Genomic DNA, 21,809 nt, shown 5'->3' on the forward strand with positions numbered 1-21,809 from the left:
ATGGAAAAAAAATCTAAAAGTGGCCCTACTATTTTAGGCAGGGTCACCATGAGTAAATGTGGTCAGCTGAGATAAGCAGAGTAAGCCAATGTAACATTATTACACTATATAATAATAATCTTTATTTATATAGCGCCATCGTATTCCGTAGCGCTTTACATATCCTAGGGGACATATACATATAAAATACTACATTACAGAGTACATTCATATGGAACAATAGGAGTGACAACAACAGCTTACCGTATATGAAGATGAGGTATATGATATACTGTATATAGTAGGGAAAAAAATAACTTACCTTCATGTGTTATGTGAGTTCTCCATTGCTGCTGGCTGCCACACTCCTGCTGAATAAGACAGGTTGTGTCAGCATGAGTAGCACACTCAGGGCAGCATGCTTCAGCTGGTCTTGTTATCAATTGTATCACCAACTTAAAGCCGCCGATTCAATTTATTACTGCAATTTATTCTTATCAGGATATTCTCATACAATGAATTTAATTAATCTGCAATATACATACATTTCTTCAGTTGGATGTTATTTTAAAAAAAATGTTTCTGTGTGAAGATAATTTACTATTAACCCCTTAAGGACGGAGGGTTTTCCGGCTCTTTTCTCGCTCTCCAACTTCAAAAATCCATAACTTTTTCATTTTTCCGTGTACAGACCTGTGTGAGGGCTTATTTTGTGCGTAACAAATTTTACTTTCCCGTAATGTTATTTATTTTAACATGCCGTGTACTGCCAAACTGAAAAAAAATTCCAAATGTGGAAAAATTGAAAAAAAACCGCACGTGCGTCACGTTCTTGTGGGCTCAGTTTTTACGACTTTCACTCTTCGCTCCAAATAATACTTTATTCTTTGGTTCGGTGCGATCGCGGTGATACCAAATTTATATAGGTTTTATTGTGTTTTAATACATTTTCAAAAATTAAACGAATGTGTACAAAAAAGAAAAAAAAATTTTTGCCATCTTCTGACGCTAATAACTTTTTCATACTTTGGCGCACAGAGATGTGTGAGGGGTCATTTTTTGCGAAATGAGGCGACGTTTTCATTGCTACCATTTTGAGGTCTGTGCGACATTTTGATCTTTTTTTATTTCATTTTTTATGTTATGTAAAAAGGTGTAAAAGTCGCATTTCGGACATTTGGGCGCCATTTCCCGCCTCGGAGGTCACCGCCGCCTGTAACCGTTTTAATATTTTGATAGATCGGGCATTTTGGGACGCGGCGATACCTAATATGTTTGTGATTTTTACTGTTTATTATGTTTTATATCCGTTCTAGGGAAAGGGGGGTGATTTGAACTTTTAATATTTTATTAATTTATTTTATTTTTTAAACTTTTTTTTTTATTTTTTTTTTCACTATCTTTTAGACCATCTAGGGTACATTAACCCTAGATGGTCAGATCGCTCCTACCATATACTGCAATACTTCTGTATTGCAATATATGGCATTTTTGCAGCACATTCATTACAATGAGCCACTGGCTCATTGTAACGAATCTGCAGCTGCCAGATAGCCTCGTGTCAAAAGAAGACACGAGGCTACCATGGCAACCGATCGCCGCCCCCCGATGACGTTCGGGGGCGTGGCGATCGGAAAAAAGATGGCGGCGCCCGCGCGCCGCCGTCTTTTAAACGCCGCCGGCGACTTTGCCGGCGGCGTTGAAGGGGTTAATAGCCGCGATCGGTGCAAGCACCGACCGCGGTTATTAGCGGTGGGGGTTTTGTGCAATATGCAAAAACCCCCACCTTTGTATGAAGAGGACTCAGCCCGTGAGCCCTCTTCATACACTCCTTACACCTCTGCGCCGTAGAGCTACGGCGCAGAGCGTTAAGGGGTTAATATAGTCATATGGCCGCTTGGAAGCAGAGTAGGGCTGTCCTTGGATATGACCACTGCTGCTGAAGTGATTGCAAAAAGAAACAAATGGTTTTTGCTTATGCAATGTCTGGAAGTTACTGCATGTACCACAGATGTCATGTGTCAGATGAATACTGAATCCAGATGGTTGGGTGCCTCAACAGCACATAAGAGACCACAGATGATGGAGTGCGGGGTAATCATATCCAAGGAAAGCTATTTCATTTCCAAGGGAAAACATCCCTACATTTATGGAAAATGATCTTCACCCAGGTACATTATTTTTAATAACATGCTGTTGAAGAAATGTCTATATGTATAGCAGATGAATTCAATTAAATGTGAATGACCAGATGAAAATAATTGTTTAAATAAAAAAAATGAGGCAGATTGAAACTGCAAATAGCTCGATTGGCGCAAGATCACTCATCCCACTGAGAAAATTCACACGAGGTTGCATTGTCAGTCTGACCATGCTCCCATAGCAAGGTCACAGGTTCTGGTTTTCAAAACTTATTGTCATCAATTAATAACCAAAATTGCATTGGAATCTGTTCTTCCTAATGGATGGCCTATTCAAAGAAGATGGTCTGTATGAGCAATGCATGGTGAAAGTAAAATAAAACTGACACCCAGATTTGGTTTTCTCCAAAATGTGGCCTTATAGTGGAATTTGATGTTAATGAAAGAAGTTCCTATTAAGGATCATCATAATCAAGCTATTTCCCCATAGATAACAGCAGATTGCTGGAGATGATGGGATTCTTAGTCAGGGGTTATACTTTGTGATCAGCTTATTATAAAAAGGGTTGTCCGCTTTCAGCAAATAATAAGCCATATGACCATGGACAGATTTAATGATTTTCCAGACTCCTGCTGGAGGACAGCCAGCAGAGATCTAAAAACTGTCAGGAATTGATATAGAAAGGATATAGCAAATTTGTCTAATATTTCATTACACAATCAATATCAATTATTTGCTGAAAGAGGACAACCCCTTCTTTTTAGAAATTACTTCTACATATTTATTTAAATCTGTGCATATACTTCTTTCCCCCTCCTGATTTACCTTGTCTAGTTTGCATGTTTTTATAAAATCTTTATATTTATTTATTCTAAATTAATGACTCAGATTGCTTACACAATACAACATATAAACTCTGAAAATATAAACAGGGGTATTCAGCGTTCAGCCATCAAGGTGACTATAAATTGGATACAACGCAAGAGATTTATCAATACTGTTGCAGGGACAAGTTGTGGCACTGTGTAAACACTGTCATTAATTTGAGTGATGTGTAAGACATATTTATTAAAGTGTCTCATGGCTCATGAGAAATGTGTTATTACTGCGCCGCAGAACAACTGCTTGTGAAAACTTGCAGTGTTACTGTGTGTATTGTTTTTGGCAAAGCCCTCTGTAAATATAAATGTTTTTATGGAGATTGCGTCAAGAAGTGTAATTGTATTACAACAGCCATAGTTAACCATTTTATTTCTACATATGGCAAGCTAATAGTGTGACTTGGTACAACACAGATTCCTTGTATCTTGTACAGGTGGTTCCCTACTTAAGAACATCCGACTTACATACGACCCCTAGTTACAAACGGACCTCTGGATGTTAGTAATTTACTCTACTTTAGCCCCAGGCTACAATAATCAGCTATAACAGTTATCAAATGTGTCTGCAATGAAACTTTATTGTTCATCCTGGTACTTATGACAATCCAACATTTTTAAAATGCAATTGTCACAGAGACCAAAAAATTTTTGTCTGGGGTTACAATTAATTATGAAATATACAGTTCCGACTTACATACAAATTCAACTTAAGAACAGACTTCTAGAACCTATCTTGTATGTAACCTGGGGACTGCCTATCTATCATGGCTGTAGGACCTTCCCTAGGTGAATCATAATGGAGCACTTGTTACCTGTGCTCCATGCCACTCTGTTCAAAGTTTATGGTGCTTGTAGGACTCAGACAAAGGGTGATAAACTAATCAAGAGATTGCTTCAGTTAGTCAATCAAAGTAGTAATTAAACTCAGCTATACTCAGATAAATTCTTCATCTTCTACTAAATCACTTTAAATACTATGCATGTCAATGTTGACATAACAGCATTAATATCATTATCCAAATGTATTTTAAGTAGAGAGTAGTGGTATGTTTAAGTATTCTACACTACCAGTGAAATACCCAACAGATAAGGAACACAAACCATTTAACAATATTGGTCTCAGTGAATTCATAAGCCGTACTGTGGCCACAGCTTTCAGTTACTGCCAGCCTCGTGTTCCGACTCTTAAATTATTTTAATTTCCTATTGAGGCAGCATAGTGGCTCAGGGGCTACCACTACAGCCATGCAGCGCTGGGGTCCTAGGTTCAAGTCCCATCCAGATCAACATCGGCAAAGAGTTTATATGTTTCCTCCGGGTCCTCCATGGGGACAGGGACTAATTTGGCAAGCGCTCTGGAATTTGTTGCCACTATATAAACAAAGGTATTATTATTATTATTTTTATAGAGGTAAACTAAAAGAGATGTGCTTGCACTGGCATTGTGTTGCAGCATTACAGCTGAAGTTAACATGTGTATTTTACCTATTTCATATTGGTATTAGTGCTTTTTGCCCTTCACATGGCCATCATGTTGGGGGTCACAGGACCTGTGGCAGCCAGTCGGTGGCTTCAACGGGTCTCGGTGATGTCTCTAATCGTATGTCACCAGGTCCTACTGAGGCCATTGATTGGACACAACAGGTCTGGAAATGGAGCAGAATAAGCAGTCTATATAAGTCTAATGGTTTCATTCGGACTGCCTGTCTATTAGTAAATGTGGAAATTAGCCTTTGTTCATTAATAAACCCCACTGAATGAGAATAGGAATTGAGTTCCTGGATGCCACCCCAGCAGCTGATTTGATCAGCCGTCCATCATTTTAACTGTACCTCTTCAAACAGATCTGAACATAGCCTTATCTGGACCTTATGGAAAGTTACTGACTCAGGAAAAGGTGTAAGCCTTGCACTTCCCACAACCTCTGTCCTTGCCTAGTTACCAATACTCTACTAACCAGCATTTGACAGCTGGATGACAATCCCTACTCTCTGTAAATGCACAAAACAGACAACAAACAGAGAGACAGTCAAAAGTCAAAACCATGGCATGGATGACAAAAAGTACAATAGAAATTCTAGAACTACAAGTACATGGAGACTATAACCAGCACAAAACAGAGTGAGCATAAATGGTGTTCCTGGATGCCACCCCAGCACCTGATTTGTTTGATTGTGCATTATTCCAACAGCACCTGAAAAACATACCCAGCTCAAAGATGTAACAAGATGAATACTCTGCCCTCTGTAGACCAAAACACCTGGGTGTGATATAGCCAAAAGTAGTGCAAACATGTTGTTTCCACTTTTTCATGTACATGGTGAAAGGAATAACAATGGACATCTGGAATTCTCTTGAGACTAAACAAAATCTCACGAAGCATACCATTACTATGGTTCATATTTCCCTATGTGCCTCTAAATCCAGACATAGGAATAATTAGGGTCTAGAGCAGGGGCTCCAGGGAAACTGCAATGAATTGATAAATTCACATAGGACTCAGTGTAGCATAACTAAAGCTGGCATTTATTTCTTACACCAGTGTCTGTGACCTGCTTTAAAGATATATTTTTATGTCCCTTACCCGAGCCCTGGGCGTTTATTGAGCAATGACTTTCATTTTTTTGCCTAAATTAATTTAGCAGATGGGTGGAAAAATATATTTATTAATGGGCTTATTGTGCTGGAAATATAAAGAGGTGGTGTGTAAGCCGAGAAATCATATTTGTCTGTGACCAGGTTCTGCTTTGATATAAAGCTGTTTTATAAGTCTGCAAAAGAATTAGAAATAAAACAAAGTAACTGAAGTAGGACTATAACACACCTGTATTCACCTCGAATATGAAGGTAAGTGGCAAATTTCTGCGCTATTTCAAACAAAAAATCCTTTCCCCCTCCCAGACATTTTAACAAATGCTTCTTATATTACAACTTTGCAAATTGCAGTATACATCAAATCAAAGATTTTCAAGAAAAAACCTAAATCTTTAAACCTAGAGTTATAATTGTTGTATTAGCATTAGTAGATGTTACCCTTTGTTTCATATAACATTAGACACATACTTATGTATACATAACTGTACAGTAACTTACAGTAATATCTCCCTGTAAAGTATCACAAAATCAATTACGGTAAATAAGATAATAAAAAAAATTGTGCAAACATTGTTATGAAGTTGAATTGAACTGGTATATTTTTTAAATGTAGCCCTAGTCAAAATTATTTTTGCCCCAGTGAATTTGGAGCTGATGATTGATCATTGGAGCCGGGGACTATAGTAAAGAATTCAGAGACCATTACCAGAGATCACAGTGGGGAGAGAAGCCATCTGTAACTAGGGGTCTGTAAGTCATGTTTCCGTTAGTCAGGGACCGCCTGTATTCTGAATGTGGGCCTTGTGGGCAGGCGTATCTAAAGCCATGTTTTTTTCACAATATTGCAAATTGCAGCAAACATCAAGTCAAAGGATTCTGAGAAAGAACAGAATTGGATGATTATAATTGATGGCATTATTATTAGTTATTGTTTGTATCAATGACCCCTTGTTTCTTCCACCATTAGGAAAGTTAAATTAGTCACATTATGTAAACAACAATTGTGATTTAGGGTTTCTGATTAAGAATATAGTCTGTACTGATTATAATATTCACATGCAATGTATCACTGCTCCATAAAATAATTTCCATAAGAAATCTGAATTTGTGCATTCGTCAGACATCGGAGTTTTGTTATACAAGTAGAAATGCAAAGGGATAAATAATCTCTGTAGAAGGTTTGAAGGTTTGACCTTGAGTAATTGCTTGGAAAGCTGAATAAAAAAAAGTTCATTAATTGAAGTAAATTTTACTTTAAGATTCGTTTTTGTCTGATCGTATTTACTTTCCATCTGTCTTTTAACTTTCAAATTATCGTCTTTGCTCGTGTACTGTGATTTAAAAGGGCATATAAAGGTTTCTGTGAAGAAAGGATACTCTCCGTATAATAAAAAAATGTTTGTTTTTACCTTTTAAAGGTCTCTTGTTGCAGATTTTCCAAAGGCGTCTTCTTTGTTTATTTCCAAAGCTTATTAATCTGTTTTAGACATGTGATTGGACTCACAAGGATAAAGTCCTTACTTAGTTCATGCTTAAAGAAACACTCTACCATCAAAGTGAAGCATGACAAACCAGGGACACTTACTCATAGATCCAGGCACTGTGACTGTGGTACAAGACTTATATTTATTATCCACTGCCTCCTTCTTCTAAAATGAACTTTTAAAATTATGCACACAATACTAATAATTATCTCCAATTACAGTTACACTTTAAGACCCAATGCTGGCTTTGGTACATACTAGCATATTAAAGAGAATCTACCAGGAGCATTTCCAAAGAGTTGAATAGAGAGTGGACACACATGCATGGCCATCTGTCCATTTAGCCTGGCCCCCCAGGACAGGGGGCATCAGGACCTACGTTATTAAGATTGATGAGTTTCCAAATCCTAGAACTGCATCTTTAATGAATGTATTACTTATCCTGTAGATATGTTATAAATACTGTTCATGAAAAAAAAAATCCACTGTTAAACAAGATTTGATATCTGGTAAGCATTAAGTAAGAATTGGTAAGCAGTTAGTATTTGCATTGCAAACATATCAGACCAAAGCATCCAACACATGAGGCCATTTTGAGACTGTACAATTTTTGATCACTTTTTATAAAATTTTTAATGGGATGCAAAATGACAAAAAAGTGCCATTTTTGACATTTGGGCGCTAATTTCCACTATGGGGTTTACCGCTGGGAATAAATAGTTTTATATTTTAATAGATCAGACATTTTTGTGAAGCGGCGATACCTAACATCTTTACGATTTTACTACTTTATTTTTATATCAGTTCTAGGAAAAGGGGGAAATCTGAACTTTTTTACTTTTTTTTTTTTTACTTTTATTTTTTTAGACCCTCTAGGGTACTTTAATCAAAAGTTTACAAATAGGACTGTTAGAAATTTCATCTGTTAAAATAAGACTTTGTCATTGATACGAACATTATTGAAAGAATTGCATGAAAACAGTTTATTTTATTTTGAGAAAAAAATTGTGAGAAATGTTTTGCATTGAATTGAATTTGCATATAAAAGACACGTAGCCCAACACGCCGGTAAGCCCCGGAAGAAGCCATATCAGGCGAAACTCGGAGTAGGGCGGTATACCGAGTGTGTTTTTTTATCTATAAGGCCTTTTTAATCTTTACTCTTGTGAGTATTACCATTAAAAACAATTTTAACGATCAAAAAAGTACTGCACCATCGTTTTTTTCCTTTCTCTTCCCAAATCGAATAGTAATTAGAAGAAGGAACGAAGAAAGTGGAACGAGTAGTGGAGGAACAAGTTCCCGGGTGGGAACAATTAGGAGTAGCACTGAAGCTACGAGCTACCTGAGAATCCCCAGGAGGGACGCCGTGCCGAGCTACCGTACCCTGTATGAGGATTTTTCATGCCCTAGGCATGCAACGCTGAGGACATTGGGTATGGACTAAGGACTGTCCCCGTGAGTACCAAAAATCTCTGTTTGGAAAGGTACTGCATCTTTTTTTCCTAAATGTGGAGTGGATGAACGTAGAGGCGGAGGATTAATCAATTTTGTACTAACATTTACTGGTTATTTTTTTTTATCTTTTTAACCTGTATCCTCCTTGCGACGTTTTTTTCCATTCTTTTTTGCGAGTAAGGGTAAACTGAATATCGTTCTTCTACTTTAATCACCAGGATTCATCATGCTTCTTTACTAAATCAGATCTAACTTCGCAAAGGTTGGGATGACTGAAATTCACTAAATAAAGCAAAAAAAAAAAATTTTGTGTGTGCCATCTTTACTGATTGATGTAAAGGGATTGAGAATCCTACATTGAGCACCACTGACCGTAAACTGTGCGGTTCCTATTGCTTTAAACGTTAAGTTATGTCAGGTACGCCATGTAGCATTAAGAGGTCAAATATAGTTCAATATGTCACGGTTACACCCGCGATCCTTGGTACGGATGGAGGGTGTACCCGTGCCTGCTGCCCCGGTCCCCATTCCCCCAGCTCTCACTTACCTCTCCTGGCTCCGGCACTCTTGCTCCCAGCATGTAGGCCCCATGCTTCTTCCATGCGCGCTGACTTCTCAAAGCCTCAAAGGGCCAGCGTCCTCCTTATTGGCTCTGGCATTCCTGGCTCGGCTATATAGCCTGGCAGGCTATATAGCATCCCCTGTCGGATCTTCAGGTCATTCTACTGGAGCGAAAGCCTTCCTAAGCGTTTCCATACGCATCCGTGTTCCTGTGGTGATTCCCGTGTTCCTGTGGTGATTCCCGTGTTCCTGTGGCGGTCCTGCATTCCTGTGGCGGTCCTGCAATCCTGTGGCTGTCCTGCAATCCTGTGGCGGTCTGATCAGGGGTCCTGCCTGCCTTCCCAAGGTCCTGCCTGCCTTCCCGTGGTCCCCGTGTCCCTACCTTGGCTGCCGCCGCGGGCCTGGTCGCACCTGCGGAGCGACTTGGTGACTCCTGCTGCAGCAAGACCATCCCGCTTTGCGGCGGGCCCTGGCGGAGACCAGGAGTTCACTTAGACTCCGCTCCCTGGTGCGGCTAAGGTTGTTATCTCCCGCGGTGGCCCAGAGAGTCCACTTACTTAGTCCTAAGGGACTTATCCCCATAAACTGTGACAGTACGATCCGGCCATGGACTCCGCCAAGGTCATGATCTCTGCCAAAGCCATGGACAGTGTCAAGGATCCGTACCAGCTTCTGGGTGACCTTCCCAGCACTATTACCCAGCAGTCCCAAGAGATTGCTGCGCAAAAAGAACTCTTGGACATACTCGCTGCCACTCTGCGGATTATTGCCTCCTAGCAGCAGGCTCCTGCAACTCCTCTTGTTGTTTCTGTCCCCCAGCCATGTTTTTCAGCAGCAAACTCTGGATCTGATTTTTCGATGCCAAACAAATTTGATGGCAACCCCAATTTTTGTACGAGTTTTGTTGCCCAGTGCTCGTTGTACATCAAACTGACGTCCTCCCAGTCCACCCCCGAACGCACTAAGTTGGCATGTGTTTTTTCTTTGCTCACTGGAGAGGCGCTGGACTGGGCTACTCCTCTATGGGATAGTGGTTACCCATACCAAGTTCCTGGCAAAAATCCAGTCCAGGTTTGGACCACCTCATCTGTCCTGCATGGTTCCGGTGTCCCCAGTGCCTCCGCAGCATTCCAGAGCTGCACCAGCGGCGCCCAAGCCTCCACAGCTTCCCAGAGCTGCACCAGTGGCGCCCAAGCCTCCGCAGCTTCCCAGAGCTGCACCAGCGGCGCCCAAGCCTCCGCAGCTTCCCAGAGCTGCACCAGCGGCGCCCAAGCCTCCGCAGCTTCCCAGAGCTGCACCAGCGGCGCCCAAGCCTCCGCAGCTTCCAAGACCTGCACCAGCGGCGTCCACGCCTCTGCAGCTTCCCAGAGCTGCTCCAGCGGCGCCCAAGCCTGGGCAGCTTCCCAGAGCTGCTCCAGCGGCGCCCAAGCCAGCGCAGCTTCCCAGAGCTGCTCCAGCTGCTCCCGCGACTCCGCAGCTCCCCGCAGCTGCTCCCGCGACTCAGCAGCTCCCCGCAGCTGCTCCCGCGACTCAGCAGCTCCCCGCAGCTGCTCCCGCGACTCCGCAGCTCCCCGCAGCTACCCCAGTGGCGCCCCCGACTCCGCAGCTCGCCACGGCTGCTCTAGTGGCGCCCCCGACTCCGCAGCTCGCCACGGCTGCTCCAGTGGTGCCTCAGACTCTGCAGCTTGCCACGGCTGCTCCAGAGACTCCCCAGCTTGCCAGTGCTGCTCCCGTGGCTCTGCAGCTTGCCAGTGCTGCTCTTGTGGCTCCGCAGCCCTCGTCTCAGCCTCCGCAGCTTGCCAGTGCTGTTCCGGTGACTCCGCGGCTTCCCACGCCTCCACCGGCCTCCCCTGAGGCCGCTCCAGAGCCTCCACCGGCCTCCACTGAGGCCGCTCCAGAGCCTCCACCGGCCTCCCCTGAGGCCGCTCCAGAGCCTCCACCGGCCTCCCCTGAGGCCGCTCCAGAGCCTCCACCGGCCTCCCCTGAGGCCGCTCCAGAGCCTCCACCGGCCTCCCCTGAGGCCGCTCCAGAGCCTCCACCGGCCTCCCCTGAGGCCGCTCCAGAGCCTCCACCGGCCTCCCCTGAGGCCGCTCCAGAGCCTCCACCGGCCTCCCCTGAGGCCGCTCCAGAGTCTCCACCGGCCTCCCCTGAGGCCGCTCCAGTGTGACTAGAGCCGACTCAGCCTGCGACCTTCCCAAGTCTTCTCTGTGCCTGCTCTCCTCCTAGGTGTCTCATCACCAAGAAGAATTGGAGGAGGCGAAGAAAGAAGAACAGCTGGCTGAAGAAGAAGAGAAGAGGGACCCTAAGGTAGGGGTTCTGTCACGGTTACACCCGCGATCCTTGGTATGGATTGAGGGTGTACCCGTGCCTGCTACCGCGGTCCCCGTTCCCCCAGCTCTCACTTACCTCTCCTGGCTCCGGCCAGCACTCTTGCTCCCAGCGTGTAGGCCGCATGCTTCTTCCATGCAGCCGTGTGCTCCTGCCACTAGAGGGGGCACGCGCGGACTTCTTAAAGCCTTAAAGGGCCAGCGTCCTCTTTATTGGCATTGGCATTCCTGGCTCGGCTATATAGCCTGGCGACTCCCAGCATCCCCTGCAGGATCTTCAGGTCATTCTACTGGAGTGAAAGCCTTCCTGAGCGTTTCCATACGCCTCTGTGTTCCTGTGGTGATTCCCGTGTTCCTGTGGTGATTCCCGTGTTTCTTGTGGTGATTCCCGTGTTTCTTGTGGTGATTCCCGTGTTCCTGTGGCGGTCCTGCAATCCTGTGGCGGTCCTGCAATCCTAGTGGTCAGAGGTCCTGCCAGCCGTCCTTCACAGATCCTGCCAGCCGTCCTTCAGAGGTCCTGCCAGCCGTCCTTCAGAGGTCCTGCCAGCCGTCCTTCAGGGGTCCTGCCTGCCTTCCCAAGGTCCTGCCTGCCTTCCCGTGGTCCCCGTGTCCCTACCTTGGCTGCCGCCGCGGGCCTAGTCGCGCCCGCGGAGCGAAATGGTGACTCCCGCCGCAGCAAGACCATCCCGCTTTGCGGTGGGCTCTGGCGAAGACCAGGAGTTCACTTAGACTCCGCTCCCAGGTGCGGCTAAGGTTGTTATCTCCCGTGGTGGTCCAGAGAGTCCACTTACTTAGTCCTAAGGGAATAATCCCCATAGACTTTGACACAATATTTTAATACATTTTTTCAAAATAAATTTTAAAGGGAACCTGTCATCAGGTTTTCATATTTTGACCTAATTACAGGTTCCCATAGAGCAGTGGCGGCGAACGTATGACACAGTTGCCAGAGGTGGCACTCAGAACCCTCTCTTTGGTGTGGGCACTGTCATTACTGCCACAGGGTGTTCAATTGTAATTATGAATCTTCTTTAATAATAAACATTCTTAGTATCCCTGGCTTCCTGCCAGCAAAGAGGATCGAGTCATGGGGGTATCTGTTTAACCCCTTAATGACCGCCCTATCGGGATTCTACGTCGGTCATTAAGGGTACTTCTTCTGACGTGATGCCTTTCTACGGCGCCGCGTCAGAAGAAGATTTCGGGACATCGGGTCAGTATAGTGCCGGTGTCGGGCTGAGCGCCATGCTCAGTTACTTACACTATACACTGCAATACAAGTGTATTGCAGTGTAGAGGCTTGAATAAGTGATCGGATGATCGCTTGTTCAAGCCAAAAGGTGGAAAATATGTGAAAGTAAAAAAAAAAAAGATTAAATCATTTTATAATAATAATTAAATAAATAAAATAAAGTCCCATAATCTCCCCAGTTACACATATAATGCAAATACAGTATATAAAACACAAAAACACACGAAAAATGTACATATTTGGTATCACCACGTCCGTATTAATCTGTACAATAAATCTAAATTAATATTGAACCCGCTCGGTGAACGATGAAAAAAAAAACTACGAAAAACTTCCCGTAATATACAATTTTTCATCAAACCCCATCACAAAAAATGTTCTAAAAAGTGATCAAAAAAAGCTACATTCCCTAATACGACTGAAAAGAACAACTCTTTTCGCAAAAAATAAGCCCTCAACCATGGCTGACAACATAAAAATACAGAAGTTATGGCAATAAAAAGTTGTCAATAGTAAAAACAATGCGATATTCTCCAATATTGGTTTTGCTCAGGAAAATTGAGCAAAGATAAGAAAAACTATATAAATGAGGTATCACTGCAATCGCAGTGAACCAAAGAATAAAGATAAAATATTATTTTTACGTTACGGTGAGCGGGGGGAAAAAAAAAGCTAAAAATCCAAAATAAAAATTGATGATTTTGTTTGTGTCCCCCTTGAAATAGTTAATAAAATCTCATGAATAAGCTATAGACCCCCTAAATGAATTATCTATACATTATCTCATTCCGTAAAAAATAAGCCCTCATATGTTTGCATTACCAAAAAAAATAAAAATGTATAGGTCGTACAATGTGACAATACAAATCTGCTGTGAATGGCGCCTCCATTCATTCTATACTTGGCCGTGCGCCCATACAGAAGTTTCCCACCACATATGGGGTATCAGTACACTCGGGAGGAATTGGGCATCAAACATTGCAGTGCGTTTCATCATTTAATTTATTCTGAAACTGTCAGTTTGGCCTAAATGAATGTATTTTCCAAAAAATTCCCATAGTTTCTAAATCGCAGGTCCATATTGTTTTAACCAATGTGAAACACTTAAAGGGTTAATGGACTTAATAGAAGTTGTTTTACATACGTTGAGGGGTGACGTTTCTATAGTGGGGTAATTTATGGGGTTTTACTATTATTTAGGCCTTACAAAGTCACTTGGAAGCTGAGTTTTCCCTCAAAATGTGAGTTTTGGCAATTTTCATGAAAATGAGAAAAATCGCACCTAAAGTTCTGCACCTCATAACATCCTAGAAAAGTGAGAGGATGCATAAAATATCATCCCAACATAAAGCAGACATTCCGTAAATGTCATTTATCAAGCTTTTTGGGTAGTTTTACTTTCTGTCTGGAAAGCAGAACATTTCAAACTTGGAAAATGAAGAATTTTTACAAACTTTTGCCAAATTTTCACTTTTTTTCAGAACAAATCGCAAAACGTATCACTTAAATTTTATAACTAACATGAAGTACAATGTATCACAAGAAAACATTCTCAAAATCACCGGGATATGTTAAAGCGTTCCGAAGTTATAACCAATTATCGTGAGACATGTCAGATTTGAAAAATCGAGTCTGGTCATTGAGCTGAAAACTAGTGTCGGTGATAAGGGGTTAAGACTGCAAGTCTCTTTGTCTACAAACTCTCAATGCCCCTCCCTCCTCCACCTCCCATGACAGAGATGGCTGATGGCTGCGGAGGGAGGGGAGGAGAAAGCAGAAGAGGTGGATACTTAGCAGAGCAGTGTTGACAAAGGGACTTGTTAAGATGCCCCATGACTCAATCCTCTTTGCTGGCAGGGAGCTAGGTATAAATGTATATATAACAATGTTTATTAATAAAGCATAATTTATAAAAAGGTAATTAGTATTTAACAGCCTATGGAAATCTGTCATTGAGTCAAAATGTGAAACCCTAATTACAGGTTCCCTTTAAGAAAAAAAAAATAAAGCAAAGGGCGTTTCTCATAATTTATGAGAATTCTTCCATGTTTATCTAATCATAGATGAAAATCAATGTAGTAAAATATCTAGTTCAGCCCACATTATGTATTATGGCTACACATCAATAAGTTCACGCACCAAACAGCAATTTTGTGTTCCATCTGCTCTTTCTGACCACTGAATTATCTTTTAATTAGACTTCATTATTTTCTTTCTTTACTGTCGATCCTAGGATATACTGATTGTATGACTCTTAGCTTTTATATTACTCATGGCATACAATTTCAGCCTTTGCCATTTTGCAGTTTTTTCACGTAACAAAATATTTTGTTCCCATTAGCCCCGTTTCTTCCACCGGGCGCAGTGGACAATGGCCCCATACATGTAGCCAAGTTGTCCCTGGATAGCTGTCCTTGGACACCACCGCATGTGTAGCAGTGGTGGCTATACTTGCGCTATTGAGCCCTGCCTGACCACGTGGAATCAGTGTTCATAACCACAAAATTGCTCTGGGATGTGCAGTAACTGACAATTCATTTACTGTGCAATCACTCAGCGGTGGTCGTATCCAAGGACAACAGTTTTGTTTCTAAGGGACCTTATGATATGTTTAATAACATCTTTTTGAAGAAATGTATCTATATAGTAGGTGAATTAAATTAAATGTCAATACCAGATGAGAATACCCATTGAAGGATTGAATACATCTACCTGCCCTCTGATGAGCTAATAGACTGCTGACTCCTTCAGCTCTTGCTGACCACACATTTCCCTTGTGAGTGTACAGGAAAGAGTCCACTATGCAACACAAGGACAGTCTGGATCAGCCACTCTTTTGTTGTTACATACTTTACACATAACAGCCTCTAGCATTTATCATGTGAGGCAGTAAGAAATCTATCTAACGCTGTATAATTATGTTGTATTCTATCATTGTGGATGTATTTAATTACTGATTTAGTTTGATTCATCAGTTTAGTAATTTTTTTACATACTGGCCAACATTTATTAATAGACTATTAATAGACATGAAGAGCACAGTCTTCATGAATCTGGCGCACCCTGTGGGTGCCCAAAGCACTTAAACTGAGTGCATTTTTTTTTTTTAATTTGGTGCACTTAATTTGGTGCACTCAATTGAATTATGTGTGGTTAATCCACACCGGAACACCCACTTTTGTGCATAGTATTGTTATGTGGTGTGCATAGTGCAGCCGCTGCACAATACTAGCGCAAACACATTATAAATATATGTGCAAGCAGTTTTCACATGTATTTACGTGGATTCTACTCTAGAATAATGTCACGCACTGCTGACTAAATGCGGGCCAGTATATATAGCAGTGATGGAGAACCTATGGCACTGGTGCCAGAGGTGGCACTCGAGCCCTTTCTGTGGGCACTCAGGCCATCATCCCAGGACAGAGTTCACCAAACAGGACCAAATCCATTAAATTTTCTCACAGTCACAGGCAACTTATAAGATGTTGCTCTCAGCACTATTTTACAGCGACACTTCATTGACTGAGAAGGTGTTGACAGAACTGCAATATCTTTGGAGGTCTTCCTGCTGGACCTAACATTCTTCCTGTACAGAGAGACCCGGGAGGGAAGCTACAATGATAGTCTGAATTTGCCCATCTTCTTTCAACTGTATTGGTTGCCTCAGACGGCTGATACAATTAAAGAAGTGGAAGAACAGGTAGCAATAAGTTACTGCTTAAAATGGCACGTTGGCACTTCACGGTAAATAACTGGACTTTGGTTGTAGTTTGGGCACTCTGTCTCTAAAAGGTTCGCCATCACCTATATATAGCATGTATACTTAACATATGTATACTTAACATATAAGCAATTGCCATAGAAGGAAGGCATATTAGCAAAACATTGTAGTTTACTTAACGGAGGTGGAAATTAGTCCTTGTTACTTGCACACAATAACAGTGCAATGAATTTCTAATATAATTTATATGCTGATTAGATGTTGATCATATTCACAGACACATCCTCAACTTTTCCTCATCTACAGAACATTTCACCCGAAGATTTGCAGACTGACAATTTTGTTCATTGCTTTATATTATATACAGAAATGTAAATCTTACAGAATTAGTCCTTTGAATTACAAGTTCAACAAGTGCTCAGACAATATTCATTTACGGAGTCTCAATACTACTGACTGAACTCCTGACTGCCATGTGAGTGGCCACAAGCAGGATTATCACAGAGGGATAGCCACTGCAGTTTTGCTGGCCAATAATGTCTGGTGATTTCCATTTGAAGATGGGATTTCAACAATTTCTAACTACATCCTACAGAAAGAAAACAGCAATGGAGGATGTGCACCATTGGATGCATATTGGGGCACATTTATTATGAACAGTGCACTCTGCACTATATGCAGTTTTCCTGCAGAGGGCACCAGATTCAGGATTTGTGGCGCCCGTTCTGCATTAATCCGGCACCATCTCCACTTTTTTTGGTGCACCTTTAACATAGGGCATGCAACACAATTGTTTTGCATTTTGTATGTTAAATATGGTGCACAGTCTGACTGAGCACCAGAACCCCTCCTTCAGTGCAGTGGACCCTTCTTAAATACTTGTGCAAGCAATTTGCACGAGAAAGAACGTACAAAGTCCGACAGAAAACTGGCACACGGAGCTTGGTAAATGTGCCCCATTCTGCTGCTCATTGACCTGCATAACATGTATATAACAGTGTGTGTAAACAATATATATATATATATATATATATATATATATATATATATATATATATATGTGTGTATATGTGTAGAATTGTTTTTTAAGGGGAAGGGGGGGGGGGGGTTCATGCAGAAGTCTGCACACAATTCCGGCACACAGAATGAATTCAATCAAGCTCCGATTACTGCTGCTACTCTGGTTAACTGGAAAGATATCGCCCCACATTTAGTGTTAGTGTCAGTTTTCTGTCTGACTTTGCACTAGAAAGAATGTGCAAACTGCTTGCACATGTATTTATAAAGTGTCTGCGCCATTTTTGTCTTGCGGCTGCATTTTGTCCAACAAGACAGAAAAATGTGTACCAAAAGCCGCGTGTTAGTGCTTAGTCTGACCGTGCGCCACAAAAAATAAAAATAAAATGGTGCATTCTCTTGGAGATTCATGAAGAACGTGCGTCACAAATAATGAATCAGGTGCACCTGCACACTTCACAGGCAAACTGCAGACTTAATGTAACCAACTACAGAGTCCATAAGGAGCTATGGGTGGTTTAGGGTCCCAAACAGCCTTAACAGATTCCTTTAATGTATTTCTAAATACAGGCGGCCCCCTACTTACATACGACCCCTAGTTACAAACGGACCACTGGATATTGGTAATTTACGGTACTTTAGTCCTAGGCTACAATGATCAGCTGTAACAGTTATCACAGGTGTCTGTAATGAAGCTTTATTGTTAATCCTGATTCTGATGACAACCCAACATTTTTAAAATTCAATAGTCACAGAGACCAAAAAAGTTCTGACTGGGGTTACAATGATAAAATATACAGTTCCGACTTACATACAAATTCAACTTAATAACAAACCTACAGACCCTATCTTGTATGTAACCCGGGGACTGCCTGTAGACCATTTCCATTTAATTTGTGAAATACAACTCCTGTAAATATCATTTTTTCTCATTGCTAGTTGATAGGTTTCTGTAAACCACTACATAGGCTATAACTTTAACTATTATCTCAAGGAAATGGCTGCAAGATGAAAAATACTTAAAATAGATTTGTACATAATTACCTTTATAAAGTCCCACGTTTCATCGTAATATTTTCATGTGCTTATTAAAGAAATGAACAAAAACTTCCACTAATGTTCTTCCTAAATTTTTGCAATTTCTCTGATCCCCGTCTTACTATACAAGTCCTGACATGTTCTCTTTAAGAACAAATTGCCCACCTCCTTGCTGACATCACTGGGCTTGTATCTTCATCTTATGCTTGGCAAGTGTTGTCGCAGATACTGATGCTACACATAAGTATGGTATACAATCCAGCAATCTGTGTTAATATGAAGTTTGCTTCTCTGATGAATCCATAAAATTAGGCTTTGTGCACACAATTAAGCCTTACAATTGCCAGAATAGCACAGAACAGTGCAGAAGACTGTGCTATTTATACAGCCGAATATTCAATGAAAATGCCACTGTATGCCTGTTATCCTGATTTATACTGCAGATGTAAAGGCTTAAATAGAGTTTGCACAGAACTTCACAGACATGGTTCCTACCACAAAAAAATACACCTCAGTAAAGTTAGTTTGCCACATGGGACCCTGTTTATGAATACCGTCTAATAGCGTCCAAAGGGTAAGGCAGTGCAAAGTTAGACTAGAACAGTTGAGGAGATTTAACAAGCTCTCTGTGCCAAAATTCTGGAATGATTTGCGCAAAAAAAATGCTTTGCACCACAATTATTAGGGTTATACACAGTATTTTGCTACTTTTCTGAACTATCAAAAGGGGTGTAGCTTCTGAAAACATTCAGTGTGCCAAAAATTGAGTTGGTAGCTACGAATGTGCAACACTTTGATAAATCCCCCACAATATGCCAATGCTTTGTGAAACAATATAGGCCACACCCCCTTTCCAATGGAGCCGCTCCCATTTTTCATACAACGGGGTACATTTACCTACCCGTAGCGTCCGCCGATCTGGAATGTCCAACGAGGATTCGGAGCTGCCGAGTGCTGACCCTGCAACACAATTTGAATTTTAAATCCCATGCTTAGTCCGAATCAGTCGGCCACGCCCCCGACTTGTGTCGCATGAAAGCCAGCGCCGATGCACCAAAATCCGATCGCGTAAGCCAAAGACCCCTGTGCAATTCAGGGCAAATCGGAAATATTTGGGAAACCCGACGGAAATGCGTCCCACGGACCCTTAGTAAATGTGCCCCAATATGTACAAAAAAAATCTGTTAACGGTCGAGCAAGGCATTTCAAGGCAAAATTAAAAAGTATCTGTCACTGTCTCCCACTGAAAACACTAGAAGGCAGGCAGGTTTAGGCCATTTATTGGAGTGGATTTTAAGACAGAAAACTGCCTCATAAATGGACCTAAAACTGTTTGCCAAAGCAGCGCCCGTTGCACATTTGTCTACGCCTTGCACAGAATTAATTTTTGTGTTGGCAACTATATGATGCTTTCTTATTAAAGTATAAGTGAGATGGCAAGAATGAAATTTGTAGAAAAAAGATTATTGTAGCCTTTGTCAGTGCTAGAAAATATCAGGAAGCGTAATTTGAAAGTCTGTTATTGAAAATAATGGTCCATTTTTCAGTGTCAACGGTTAGAAAATAGAATTAAAGTATTGCAATCATCTTTGTTATCATGCTAGAGGACAATGGTAGGTGGCATGAATGTACAGAATCTACCATGGCACAATTCTGCATTCTCCTTTCTACTTATCTACTGGAGCTACAGGGATGAGATAGAAAATCCTTTATGAACATCATGGCTAAAAAAGAAATAACAAATAAAGTAACAATTTTCAAACCAAATATAAAGAATGATTTAATGTGATATTGGATTTAACTCCTGATGGCTGCAGTAGTAATGTTTAATGGTGAATAGCGCCTAATGAAACCTTTACTGCTTATCTGTGTTAAATTATACTGCCAGCGTTAAAGACTACTTTGGTTTCTATAACACATAAATGAAATAAAATGTTATACAGTTTCCTCTATATAAATGCCATTATTAAAAGTCTCCAGTTCTCATTCATCAACATTGCATTTAAAAGAGATTGGATCAGTAAACGTGATGGGACTGGGTTTCCATTGTAGTTTATTTAAAAAAAAAATTATATTTTACCTCAATTTCACTGTACACAATATGAAAATACAAAAAAACTACAAATTGAAGCTTATTGGTCTGCATTCATACAGTTAATTTATTAATATATATGTCACGGGTGCTCGTGCTACCCATATCACGGGTCGCAGATGCAACCGTGTGCCTCCCTGTGCCCCCAAAGCCAGTCTGCAGCCTCACCTCTCCTGGCTCCAGTGGCAGTGTCCACGCTCCCCACGCTCCAGTTTACACGTCACCGTCTCCTATTGTGTGTGTGCAGCGGCTCTTTAAGATTTAAGGGGCCATTGCGCCGATAATTGCCGCTGGCCGGCCGTCTGCCCTAATAAATTGCCAGCCCATTCCTTTGTCCCCTGCCAGATCTCTGAGCCTTGTGCCTTAGAAAAAGCTTCATCCTATGTCCTGTGTGTTTATAGTGATTTCCTGTTGTGACCTCAATTCCGTTCCTGACGCTCCTGTGCCGCCTGTCCTGACCTTCTGCCTGTCCCCGATTTTGCACCCCGTCTTGGCCACCACCGCAGACAAAGTCGTGGCTGTAGAGCGACCTGGTGGTACCACACCGCAGCATGTCCAACCCGCTTTGAGGTAAATAAAAAAGATATGGATAAAAAAGTGGGGGGGGGGGAGGGGTTGAAAAACAGAAATGGAAAACTGAAAAAGTCAGAGGGAAGGAGTTCAGGTAGGTGACAGGCACCCATCAGGCTATTTGAAACATTGCGACCTCAGCATGTTACATGATCTGCAAGGATGCCTGCCCACTGCACAAAGCATAGGCATCATTGTATTGGGTTAGCCTAGGAGCAGTGAGCTTCTGTGTCCTTCATTGATGAAATTCAACTCATGCTGAGCAGAAATTATGGGTGCTAACAATGGCTGTGAAATCTTTGCCCAACCAAAGAGAGTAAAAGAGTCCAACCGTAGAGTAAACGAGTCTGCACACAACTGCATATCCACAAACTAATTTACATTTTAAGATACTTTATAACAGTTTTAAATGAACATGTGATAGATTCACTATAAACACTCACTTATCCCCACAAGGACTGGACAAATTGTCAGTACACATCATTGATTTAATGATGATCACCCTATTGAATCCCATTGTAAAATCCATCAATCTTGGGAAGATAGCTTAAAGAGGACCTGTTACCTGTAAAAACGGCACTAGAAGCTGCTTACTAGAGTAAGCAGCTTCTAGTGCTACAACAGATGTAGCAGTGTTACACTGCTAGCGTTATCGGAAATCTCTGATAATGCTAGCAAACACTGCCGCG

The 21,809-nt window shown here is 41.8% G+C and overlaps 1 protein-coding gene across 5 annotated transcripts in view; it reads right to left on the minus strand.

The window, feature by feature from the left end:
- The window catches only part of LOC140128642 (uncharacterized), a 43,472-nt gene extending 24,877 nt beyond the window's left edge, over positions 1-18,595 (minus strand). For 2 of the 5 annotated variants that reach the window (XM_072150357.1, XM_072150343.1), the window contains exons 1-2: positions 18,465-18,595; positions 302-347 (exon numbers count right to left, since the gene is read on the minus strand). In XM_072150357.1, coding sequence (XP_072006458.1) covers positions 302-307 — 6 coding nt within the window. In that variant the 5' untranslated portion in view covers positions 308-347; positions 18,465-18,595. Of the gene's footprint in view, positions 1-301; positions 351-18,464 lie in introns of all 5 variants that reach the window. The other 3 variants (XM_072150364.1, XM_072150350.1, XM_072150371.1) reach the window with 2 other exon arrangements.
- Between the last annotated feature and the right edge of the window lie 3,214 nt (positions 18,596-21,809).

Source organism: Engystomops pustulosus, chromosome 1 (genome assembly GCF_040894005.1).
Source record: "Engystomops pustulosus chromosome 1, aEngPut4.maternal, whole genome shotgun sequence".
NCBI lineage: Eukaryota > Metazoa > Chordata > Amphibia > Anura > Leptodactylidae > Engystomops > Engystomops pustulosus.